This window comes from Lontra canadensis, unplaced genomic scaffold (genome assembly GCF_010015895.1).
Source record: "Lontra canadensis isolate GAN:19392208 unplaced genomic scaffold, GSC_riverotter_1.0 scaffold28, whole genome shotgun sequence".
Taxonomy (NCBI): domain Eukaryota; kingdom Metazoa; phylum Chordata; class Mammalia; order Carnivora; family Mustelidae; genus Lontra; species Lontra canadensis.
Window position 1 is genome coordinate 5,405,589 of NW_022631022.1, and position 12,679 is coordinate 5,418,267.

General features: G+C 47.6%; 1 protein-coding gene across 1 annotated transcript in view; it reads left to right on the top strand.

Moving 5' to 3' along the window:
• Nucleotides 1-2,142: 2,142 nt before the first annotated feature.
• CA12 (carbonic anhydrase 12) overlaps nucleotides 2,143-12,679 on the top strand; it is a 104,595-nt gene continuing 94,058 nt past the window's right edge. The window contains exons 1-3 of the mRNA XM_032865161.1: nucleotides 2,143-2,202; nucleotides 4,395-4,603; nucleotides 5,116-5,344. Coding sequence (XP_032721052.1) covers nucleotides 2,143-2,202; nucleotides 4,395-4,603; nucleotides 5,116-5,344 — 498 coding nt within the window. The remainder of the gene's footprint in view (nucleotides 2,203-4,394; nucleotides 4,604-5,115; nucleotides 5,345-12,679) is intronic.

The window sequence follows — 12,679 nt, forward strand, 5'->3', positions numbered from 1 at the left end:
CACTTGTCCACCCAAAACTAACAGAGGAGCGTCCTTGGTGGTTATTCTCCTCACCACAGTTGGGATTACAGATCTCTGGCCACAGGCCTGGTGACTTCTGTGTCAGGTGCTGGAGGTGGACCAGTGGGCTCCAGGGAGGCGGGGGAGCTATTTCCATCTTGTCCTGCCAGCTTGAAACACCAGCTTCTCTTGTGCCTTATTTAGATGAATCGTCTTGACCTAAAACAAGTTGTGACTCAGTTGAGTCCGCAAGTTGCTCAAAATGCTCTGGGCTCTTGTCTGGGGCTATTCTGAACACCATCTTTGATGGTCTGAGGCGGCCACCATGTTTAGGCAACTGAAGGAGCTTTTGGAAATCATTCTCCTTGGGTTTGGGGGCCAGAATGAAATCCACTGGGGTTTGGGTTCCCAGCTTGCTGTTTTTGGCCCACTCTGATTTTCAATAGCATAGGTGGGAGGTGGACCCATGCATTCCAATCTAAGTGTATTTCTGTTATTCTTAAGCACAGTATGTGGAACTTGCAGACACACCAAGGTAAGCCCCAGAGACCAGATCCCACTGAGGAACCCACACTGCTCTGTGCACCAGGGACACACTCACTGCCATATGGGAAGTGCCACCAGGTAAGGTAAACACATTCATTTCAGACCTCTTCTCAACCCCAGGCTGGCCTGAGGGAAGGTTGTGGAATAGGGCGAGGTCACCTCTGGTGTCCTGTGCTGCCCTCTGATCATTGCACGACTCCCCAGCCCCAGCCCCATGGTGGAGTCCGGTCTGTGTCTTCCTTCCAGGGGCAGTAACATGGGCTCCAGAATGGTCTGTTTGTCTTGCCACATCCATATCATTCAACTATTGCTTCTTCTTCATGTAGAACCTCCAGCGGTGAGAGAAAAATATGTTTTTAGATCCCGCCTTATGTCAAGATCTAAGCAGGATGCACAGACAAGAAGAGGTGGCCAGGTGTGAGGGCAATTTGTGAGTCCTGGGAACTTGGTTCCAATGCCGTCCATGCTGCTTCCTGGCTGCGTGACCATGGTCTAAGACTCTTCACTTCCCGGCCTCTGTTTCCTTTTCTGTGACAGTGTCATGCACCATCACCTGAAGAAATGATTTTTTTATCAACATCTTCAGACAAACATGAGCAATGACGATGCACCTTGTACGAGTTTTGAAATCAGCCTTTGGTCCATGGTCAAACTCATGGCACCCCACCATGTGCTCCAGTGCTGACGGGCTCTACTAAGTTGCAGTCCGTGGCATGGCGGCCATACTCAGAAGTGTGTGTGCACACTTAGGCTCTGCAGTTGGACTATTTGGCTTGTATCCGAAGGCTTCCACTTCCTGGCTGAGTGGACTTGGGCTGGAGTCTTGGTTCCCTCATCTAGAAGCAAGGGTAATAACAGTACCTACCTCCCAGTGTTGTTATAAAGCTTCAATGAGTTGATTCATGTAATGTACTTAGACAGAGCCTTGCATCCAGAAGGCACTCAATAAATAGTGTAACTGGCAGTTTACATTTGTAGAGAACGTGCAGCTACATCATCTAATTTATGTTCAATTCCGACCACATCCTGTGAGAGGCAGAGAATCATATCCATTTTACAAATAAGGAAACGCCAGTTCCAACGGATGAAATGTCTCAAGTTTTCTAGCTCCAAGACCAGCGCTCTACTGTCCTCTGCCACATGAACAAAAACACTTTTTTTTTAAAAAAAGATTTTATTTATTTATTTGACAGACAGAGATCACAAGTAGGCAGAGAGGCAGACAGAGAGAGAGGAAGGGAAGCAGGCTCCCTGCCGAGCAGAGAGCCCGATTCAGGGCTTGATCCCAGGACCCTGGGATCATGACCTGAGCCGAAGGCAGAGGCTTTAACCCACTGAGCCACCTAGCGCCCTGAACAAAAACACTCTTAACACTAAACCACAAAAGCCCAGTACAGTCAAGTCATATGTCAATGTTTTTGGAAACATTGTCACGGGCTAGACAAAATCAAGCAAATGTTTAGATGGGGCCTTGGAGTGGTGGGCTCCCTACCCCAATGTTTGCATCTTCGCAGCATTGCCCAGTCAGGTCTGACCTGCTAGGTGACAAAGGTTCTCTAAAGATGACCTCACAGGGATGGTGACATTTCCCCAGAGATGACTCCTGGGGACAGTCTGGGCTCCTTCCAGGCTGCTGGTGGGGAAGAGGATGAGGAGGTGAGAGGTTGGACGACTTCTTCCAGCCAACAGGACTGAGAAGAGTTTCTTCACTGGAGTTCCACTGCCCTTCCTAAGTCCCCACTTCAATTTAAAAATGAAAATTATAAAATTTGGTTAGATGCAGGATCCAACATTACAACCTGAAACACAGCTCCAGAAATACGGAGGAGCAAACATAACCAGAACCCTGTGCCTGTGGAAACATTGAGAGCAAAGCACCAATTCCTTTATTCTGTTCCTCCATCCATCCATCAGTCCATCCAGCCAGCCACTTTTCTCTGCCACGTGTATTTGTTAAGCTCTGACTCTGAAGGCCACCTCTTGAGTTACTCGTGCCTCACCCAGTGGTCACAGTTAGCTGCCACTAAGAACAGTAGCCCTGGTGTCTCTCCTCAGTGGGCAAACCCGGCTCAAAGCAGCAGCTCGGCCTCCTTGGTTTGCCCCTTCCCTCCCTCCTTCCCTTTTCATCTGGGCCAGTGTCCTCAGACGTGGCGAGGATGGTGATTTCCCCGAGCACGGCTATTATTTTGTTTCCATATTTGGGCCACCTGGATGTCATGTGTTTAATTTCAAGGCACCATTAGACCCTGTTTTTTCTTGGCTTCTTGGAAACAGGTCCTCCTAGAGCTGCTTCTTGGGTCCTCCCCTACCACATACAGCTGGTTACATCTACAACCTCTCATCAGAAGAGCCCAGAATGATGCCTCCCTGTTGTCACGGTCAGGCATCCGCGCCTGAGTCACCTGGCTGTCAAGAACATGGATGCCCCATGCTCTTCTGCCCTGAGTGGATGAGGGTGGTGGGGGAGGGGAGGGCGAGTGTGAGCAAAATGGTGAGCACGAAGCACCCGGAGGCGGGACACTTGTCTGCTTCCTCATTCTTGTCCCAAATCTCCAGTAACTCACTTGCTCTCAGAGACAGGCAGCAGTTTCCCCTTTCTCCAGTTTATCTGTATCTCAAGGAGGGGTACCTGCCCCAGCTCTAGGGAGGACCACTAGGGGCCATATGCTGTCCTGTGCTAAAAGGCACCAGTCCTATCGAAGAATTAGTTATTATGGGAGACTGATTGCTATAGGGACAAAAGAGATTCAGATGCCTGATTCCTGCTGCTTGCTTGATGCTTTTAAGACGAACCACCTCTGTGACTGGGCTGGGGGGTTCATGCCCAGACAGTTCTAGAAAGGGTTGACAAACCTGAAGTCTGTCACACACGTTCATACAACTCACATGGCAAGTACTTAGAGATGATATCACTGCTGATGCCTCTGGTTGTAAAGATGCCACATGGTTTCAGAATATTGAGTGTCGTAAAAGGCACAACTGGAAGAACATTCTTCTGTGTAGGTCGGTCTTTTATGCTGCTTTTTCTCATCATCTGTGTCCACATCTCTGTTCCTCCCTAGAGCCAGCTCAATCATTTATTTTTAAAAAATTACTCTGCCGGGGCTCCTGGGTGGCTCAGTGGGTTGAGCCTCTGCCTTTGGCTCAGGTCATGATCTCAGGGTCCTGGAATCGAGCCCTGCATCGGGCTCTCTGCTCAGCAGGGAGCCTGCTTCCTCCTTTCTCTCTGCCTGCCTCTCTGCCTACTTGTGATCTCTCTCTGTCAAATAAATAAATAAAATATTTTTTAAAAAATGACTCCGCCTTTTTATTCCCATTTCTCCTGGTAGTTCTCCCTTCAACTGGTCATAATCAAAAAACAATGCTAAAAACAATTCAGGGTTCACTGTTCAGAACTTACCGAAAGTTTTAATATTCTGTTCCAACTTTTGAATTGGATGGATAGAATATTTTGTGAATGGCGAAGCACGCAAGCAACAAAGCTTGTTTTTTTGCCAACATACTAGAAATTTTACAACAGAGTGTTCTGGAACTATTTGCAGAGGATTTTTTAAAGATCCTCAATGGGAACAAAATCTTCCTTTAAGGGAAGATTTTTAGAAACAGCGAAAGAGGAGTATGGATTTGCCTCTGATGCTTTAAGATCTCTTCCATTAGTGCCCTCTAAACAGATTTTTCACACCCCTTTCCTGCCTCAAGCAAGTGCTCTAGGCTGCGCTCCCCAGGACCCTTCCATGTCTGCCAGCTCCACTGTACGGTCTGGGGAGGTAGCACCCTAAGACCTGGGGCGCTGGGCCTCACACTTTATGGAGCCTGCTCTGGCTCTTCTCTGGCATCACCCTTCATAGGGTGAGGGGTTCACGGTGCCAAGTGGCTATGCCCCCACTACTAGGCCTGCCTTAGGGTACCGGGAACTACCACAGCCCCAGCCCCCGTGCCTCAAAGTCCACTTTCAGGGCCTGCATGATTCTCTCTCAGACAATACTGCTTATCCTTGGCTGATGCAAGGTCGGGCAGCTGTTTGTATGAAGTTCATGTGGGGGGCTGGGGTGTCGAGGTACATTCACTGAAGTCCCCTTGTGGTGTGAGACAGAGCTGGCAATGGAAAGAAAACTTGCCAGGGGGAACTCCAAGTTAGGGGCCTTCCTCTGCTGCCCTCTTTGGACTTAGAACTTTGGGGAACATGAACCTTCTAAATCCGGACCTGGCATCCCAACTTGTTATGAAAAGATACTTGTCAGGGTAGGAGGAGAACATACTCATTACGTGTTGTGTTAGTGTGATTTTTATTTTTAAAATACTGAGGCATAGGGGTGCCTGGGTGGCTCAGTGGTTTAAAGCCTCTGCCTTCGGCTCTGGTCATGATCCCAGGGTCCTGGGATTGAGGCCCGCATAGGGCTCTCTGCTTGGCAGGGAGCCTGCTTCCTCCTCCTCTCTCTCTCTCTCTCTGCCTGCCTCTCTGCCTACTTGTGATCTCTATCTGTCAAATAAATAAATAAAATCTTTAAAAAAATAGAATAAAATAAAATACTGAGGCATAAGCTCTGTGACCTCTGTTTGTGCTCTTAGCCTGGAGAGATTAAGGAGATCCAAGCTGGCAGGCCTGTTGCTCTGGCCTAGTGTCAGCCTCTCCAGCTGGCCCCAGTGGAAGAGCTCGACTTCACCCCAGATCCTGACGTACAGCTTCCCCGCGGCATCACACCACAGGGCCCAGGGCCAGCCCCAACCAACCCCTCCACCCAGCCCTGATTCCTCGGAAGCCTGGGAAGGAAATTTCAATAATTGGGAACCAAACCGGGTAAATCGGGCTGGGACTTAAGCTATATTATTGCTCTAGATTGTTTCAAGAGGTGGCAGGCCCTCAGAGGAGAGGGAGGCCCCTTCCCTCCGTGGCTGGTGGGCTGGCTCTTCAGGACGCTCCACAGGTCTGGGGCCCAGGCAGCATGACGGCTGGAGGGAGTTGAAGGTCACTGGGGGTTTGCCAAGACCTGAAATTGAGAGATTGGGTAGTCCAGGCCAGGAGAGGGAGAAGCCGGGATCCAGGACAGAACCGGAGGCAAGCCTGCGAAGCCCGTGGCAGTCACCTACAGGGGCATCGGCTGAGCACTGGGCATTAAAGGACAGCAGTACCTGCTAGAGTCTGAATGTGTGTGTCCCCTCGAAATTCATATGCTAAAACCCTAACGCCCAAGGTGATGGGGTGAAGAGGTAGGCCTTTGGGATTGTGATGAGGTCACAGTGAGTGGACCCCTGTTTGTCTCCCAGCATTCCCCATGGAGAGCACAGTGCAGTGTGGGCAGGAGACCTCAGTGTTGGGGGCGAGCTGAGGGCCCCGGGATTGCGCTGCCAACAGCAGAGTCCCCGCGGTATCCTGGGAGGCAGTGGGCTCAGCTACAGGGGGACTTCCTTCCGCCTAGTGCCCTGTTTTCTTCTGTGGGGTCTGAGATGGGGCGTCCGACGGCAGCATTGAGTGTGACTTGGGGGCCAGAGCATGTGAAGTGAGGCTGTGAAGCAGAGGGCAGCTCCAACTGGTGGGGTCATGTTCACACTCCAGTTTCTCCAGAAACGACCCTGACTGACTCTCCCTGGCCAGAACACCCATGGCGGATCCGTCTGGACCTCACATCTCTCCATGCATTCAGTCTTGAGTCCTCTCTATGGGGTCAGCTTTGTTTTCCCCCAAGAGTGGGAAGAAGGCCTTACACTCTGATGGGGAAGGCAGACAAGAAAGAAACAGATACACACAGAACAGATTTCAGGTAGGCATACAAGCTACCAAGGTAGGGCATGAGGGTATACGGTGACGGAGAGGAGGGGTTGTTTTCTTTGAGACAGAGCCGCCAGGAAGGGGGCCAGGAAAGACCTCTTCGAGGAGGGGGCCATGTGAGCAGAGGCCCCAAGGAAGTGAGAGAGCCATGTGGCTACTGGAGAGAGGGACATCCCTGCGTGAAGGGCCTGTGGGCCTACCAGGGTGGAAGGAGTGAGGGGAGAGTGGTAAGAGTGAGAGAGGGGAGGGAGCCAGAACCTGGATCACCTAGGGCCCTGTTGTCTGCGGTGAGGATTTAGGATTTTATGTTCCTTGATGGGACACCCTTGGAGGGTCTGAAGCAGGGCAGTGATATAATATCACATACACAGGAAAGCGTTCACTGGGACTGCCGTGTGGAAAATGGACTGAGGGAGGCTGGGCTGGAAGATCCTGTAAAACTCCAGGTGTCCTTATCCAGAATTCAGGGAGTTCATGTGCTTAGATGGGGGGAGGGGGTGGTTTGGCAGCTTATATATATGTGTGTATGTGTGTGTGTGTGTGTGTGTGTGTGTGTGTGTATATATGTACACATCTATGTCTTTATTTTTATGAACCTCGAACTAAATATTAGCATTCCCTTCAACAACAAATGTAGGCAACAAATGACAGTAAGAGCAGTGTCTGTGACTTTGTCACCAGTGGAAATCACACATGGTTTTACCATACATTACAGCTCCTGCAAGTATCTAGAAATATAGTACTCACCACCGCTCTGTAATTATAATCGTTCTTAGACTTGCCATTAGATCTTTTCACTTAATGTGGCACCAGTGAAGCACATATATTAATATACTGTAAGTCTGTTCTTTATTTATTTAAAAGATTGATTGATTTGAGACTGAGTGGGGGAGGAGCAGAGGGAAAGAGAATCTCAAGCAGACTCCCCGCTGACTTGGGGAGCCTGCCTGACTCAGGGCTCAATCTCTTGAGCCAGAGACCATGACCTGAGCTGAAACCAAGAGTCAGATGCCCAACTGACTGAGCCACCCAGGTGCCCTTGCAAGTCTGCTTATGTAAAGTATTTTGATAACTACATTTCAATATGATTGGTCTTCTTTGTAATCCCCAGCATTTTATATATGGATGTCTTTATTTATTTTCTAAAGATTTTTATTTAACACACAGAGAGAGATCACAAGCAGGCAGAGAGGCAGGCAGAGAGAGAGGGGGAAGCAGGATCCCTGCCGAGCAGAGAGCCTGATGTGGGGCTAGATCCCAGGACCCTGAGATCATGATGTGAGCTGAAGGCAGAGGCTTAACCCTCTGAGCCACCCAGGTGCCCCAATTTTATCTATTTAAAAACACTCTTCTGACACAGGGATCCATTAGTTCCTGGCCAGAAAATGCTAGGACTAGGTGGAAATAGTGTATGTGGGGAGAAATAGTCAGGTTCTGGATGTATTGTGTGGGGGAAGCCAGCAGAGCTGGCTGATAGATGAAGCATGGAGAGGGGAGAAGAGGAGTTAGGGCCTCTGGGTCTCTGGCCTGAGCAGGAGAATGAAAATAGATGCTGTTACAGGGAAGAGGCAGATGAGGGGAGGACTGGGTTTGGAGGGGCAGGAAATGGGGAGCTCCACAGGGGCATGTTAATGGTTGGATGTCAAGAGCAGAGGTCCAGGGGACAGTCACGTGCATGAATCCAGAGCTCTGGAGACAGACTGAGGATGGAGATTCCAATATGGGAAGCATCAGTCCACAGATGGTATTGCCAGCCATAGGACTGGATGTGGGAAAGATTACGGTACCCATCTTCCAGATAGATAAACTGAGGCTAAGAACAGTAAAGTGTGGTACCCACTGTGGGCGGGGTCAGTTCTTAAAGCTGTTTTTTCTCTGAAGCAGCCCCTGCTGGCTCCTGGAGTCTGAAAATAACCTAGGGTGGCAGATTTGTCCCCCACGTGAGGACCGCAGCAAGAGGGACTGGATTATTTGACAGCAGTAGGCCCAGTCTCAAGTCTGGAACCAACAAGCCACAATACATGAGGTTTCCTTCCATCTTGACCCAGGGAGCATCTCTCTCCTGATGCAGACCTCTGCATGCCCACGGAGCCATGGTCATTTCATGTGCAATGGGCCGCTCGCCGCGGCGTATTTTGGGCAGAGATTACTCCAGAAAGGTGGTAATTTAACTGCACAGCCAGAGACGCTCTCATATATGATCGCTCGTATTGATGTGAAACCTCAACCACTGTTTACCAGAAACACAGGGTGGTTAGTAATTTTGTTTCAGACACAGAAGTGTGGAGCAATCACAACCAGCGTGACTGAATGGGCCTCAGTTTCCTTATCTGTTAACCAAACAGGTCCAGCGAGGTGTGGGGACTATCCCCAAGGCTTTAGAATGCAGCTTGACTTTTCTCTGAGCTTCCTTCCCCTTGTGTGAATGTCTAGTTATTCCAGGGAAAGCTGTCATTGAAGGTGGGGGAGGGGACAGCTCTACATGAGGGTATCAGGGTTTCTGTTCCTGGTGGCTGCTCTTCTTCTTCTTCTCCTTCTTCTTCTTCTTTTAAGATATATTTATTTATTTGAGAGAGAGAGAGCATGCACAGGGAGGGGCAGAGGGAAAGGAAGACTCTCACGTTGACTCTGTGTTGAGCTCAGAGCTGGATGCGGGGCTCAGTCTGAGGACCCTGAGGTTACGACCTGAGCTAAAACGAAGAGTCGGTCATTTAACCGACCGAGCCACCCAGGTCCCCCTCCCCAGGGGCTGCTCTGATCTGGGGTAAATCTTTCTGTATTTTGGGGTCTCCATCCTTTTTGAGCTCTCAAATAAGAAGGAAAACTTTTAGAAGTGCATAGAAAGATGAATCTCACAATTATAGAATGCTCTGAACAAAATGCCCAGAAAAGTCCTTCACTTGAATCAACAGAAAAGTTTTTCTCCGGGGCTCTGTATCGCACAGACGGTGGTATTTGTGTAGAGAGAAAGAATGGTGGTAGAGAGAATGTGGGCTTTGGAGACAAGAGGCTGGTCCCAGTCTCAGCGCTGGGGCCAGTTTCAGTAACAGCTGCCACTGGGTGCCCATTCTGTGCCAGGCATTCTACAGAAACAATTTCTTCCCACCATGATAATCAGCACATTTTACCCATGAGGAAACATTATGGACACTGTTGTGCAGTTCCCTAGCTTGTGGAGGTCAGAGCGAGGGTGCAAACACGTGCCTAGATGACTCCCAAGTTTTCCTCACACAGCAGGGAGGCCTGGGGGGAGGAAGTGCCCCTGAAACACCTGGGACATAATAGTTGTTCAGTGAACACGTTTCCTATCATGTCTGGGGTACGATGGATAATACAGTCTCCCAAGTTCCCAGAAGTTTCGTCCCTTGTCTTTCCTTCAATCATTTCATTTTTACCAGTGCCAGAGCCACTGAGAAATATTGGCCTTTCATCTAGGCAGCTACTTTGTCACGGGGCAGGTTTGTGGGTCCAGCTTCTGCAAGCTTTCTCTCAGTGGGGCTGGGCTCTGGGGCTGTGGGGGAGCTTCTCTGCTGACCTTAGTTTCAGCCTGTGTCTGTGGAGCCCTTACTATGGGCCAAGTTCTGCTTCCAGGGTTTCAGTGCATTTTCTCACTTCATCCTCAGAACAGACTCATGAGATAGATATAGTTGAGATCTCTATTTCAGAGGTGAAGAAATTGAGTGTTGGAGTAAAGGGCTGTTGTCCTAAGTCCACACAACCCAGCTGTAGCAGTTAGGGCAAAAAAAATCAGGTCTGCCTTACTCCTAAATTCTTCATGGCCCTCAGAAAAGAGACATTTCTTTGGGCAAACTGGGGTTTGCCCATCTCCTCCCAGCTGTCTCCTTTAGCCTCTCCACCACCAAGTAAAACAAAAACAAACCCAAAATAGATGATTTCTAAAATGAAGATTCCTAGGCATTTGGGAGGGTCCAGGGCTTTAAGTAAATAGCCATTGTCAAAGGGAAAGCTTTATGTGTTTCGTGGCAAAATTCCACACAGACAGTCACACCCCCTGACTTAGTAATTGTACCTCTGGGATCCTGCTAAGGTTATATTTAACATAAACAAAAACCTCCATGAGTATATTTATCATAAAGTTATTTCAATATCTAAAATTTAGAAGCAACATAAACCTCCAAACTAAAGAACTGGTTAAAGGCACCAAGACGACTAAATGACACAACCAAACGTCATGCAGCCATTAAAATGGATGATTCTTTAGACCATATAGAAACGGGGAAACATTTATGGACATGTCACGTGTGATTAAGTGAGAAAAGTAGAGTATAAAGCACATATGCAATACGATTACAGCTCAGCTCTATGCATGTGTGTGGGTAAGCCTGGGAAGGGATTAATGGAAATGAATCGGGTAGTGGTAGATCTTCTTCATGAGAAGGAAATGATAAATGAAATGAAAAAGGCAATCTATGGAATGGGAGAAGATATGTGCAGGGAATATAGTCAATAAAGGTTTACTAGCCAAAATGTATAAGGAATTTATACAACCTGACACTAAAAAAACACAAATAATCTGATTAAAAATGGCAGGGGCTCCTGAATAGACATTTCTCCAAAGAAGACATCCAGGTAGCCAACAGATAGATGAAAAGATACTCCACTCATCATTCATCATCAGGGAAATGCAAATCAAAGCCACAATGAGATATCACCTCACACCTGTCAGAAGGGCTAGGATCAAAAAAGACAAGAAGTAACGAGTGCTGGCGAGGATGTGGAGAAAAAGGAACCCTCATGCACTGTTGGTGGGAATGGAAACTGGTACAGCCACTGTGGAAAACAGTATGGAAGTTCCTCAAATAATTAAAAATAGAGCTACCCTATGATCCAGTAATTCCATTACTGCATATTTACCCAACGAAGATGAAAACACTAATTTGAAAAGATATATGCATCTATGTTTATTGCAGCATTATTTACAATAGCCAAGATGTGGAAGCAGCCCAAGTGTCCATTAATTGATGAATGGATAAGGAAGATGTGACACGCGCACGCGTGCGCGCACACACAGACAGACACACACACACGCACAATGAAATATTACTGAACCATTAAAAAAAGAATGAGTTCTTGCCATTTGGGACAACGTGGATGGACTTAGACGGTATTACGCTAAGTGAAATGAGTCAGACAAAGACAAATATATGACACGTGGAATCTAAAAAAAAAAAAATGAACAAATGAAAAAAGTGGAAACAGACCTATAAATACAGAGAACAAACTGTGGTTGCCAGAGAGAAGGGGGTGAGGGGAAGGGCAAAATGGGTGAAGGGGAGTAGGAGATGCAGGCTTCCAGTCATGAAATGAGCAAGTCCCAATGGGAGTAAAAGGTGCAACGTAGGGAATCTAGTCAGTGGTATTGTAATAGTGTTATATGGTGACACGTGGTAGCTCTCTTGTGATGAGTACAGAGTTGTTGAATTACAACACTGTACACCTGGAACTAATATAACATTGTATGTCAACTATATTTCAATTAGAAAAAAAAAAAAAGGAAAAAGGGGGCGGTGCAGTTAGTTGAGTGTCCGACTCTTGGTTTCAGTTCAGGTCTTGATCTCAGAGTTATGGGATTGAGCCCTGCAATGGGCTCTACACTAGGCATGGAGCCTGCTTAAGATTCTCTCTTACTGTCCCTCTGCCCCTCCCTTGTACTCAAACGCTCTAAAAAAAGAAAAAGAAAAGAGGAGGAAAAAAAAGAAAATAGTGGTGTTAGATTGGTGGAAGCACAGGTGCTTTTTTTAAAGCAGTTTCTGCTCATATTTTAAAAAGTTCAAACAAAGAATGTATGAAGTTGGAAATATTTCTACTTTCCAATGACTGTTACTATTACTATTCCAATGACAGTCACTATTACTATTACTATTCCTGTGCCCTTCTCATAGACACATTTTTTAAAGTTAAAAAAGATCCTTGGGGCACCTGGGTGGCTCAGTGGATTAAGCCTCTGCTTTCGGCTCAGGTCATGATCCCAGGGTCCTGGAATCGAGCCCCGCATCGGGCTCTCTGCTCAGAGGGGAACCTGCTTCCCCTCCTCTCTCTCTGCCTGCCTCTCTGCCTACTTGTGATCTCTCTCTGTCAAATAAATGAATAAAATCTTTAAAAAAAAAAAAAGATCCTAATCCTTAAGATCATTTGGATTCCTCCAGTAAAATTTTACTTTGGTTATTACTTTTTAATTTAAAAAATTCCAGACATACAAAAAATTTAGACTATAATATCATGGTCATATATATACCTACAACCTGGCATAAAAAGGAAAACACTTGGGGCGCCTGGGTGGCTCAATGGATTAAACCTCTGCCTTCGGCTCAGGTCATGATCTCAGGGTCCTGGGATCGAGCCCCA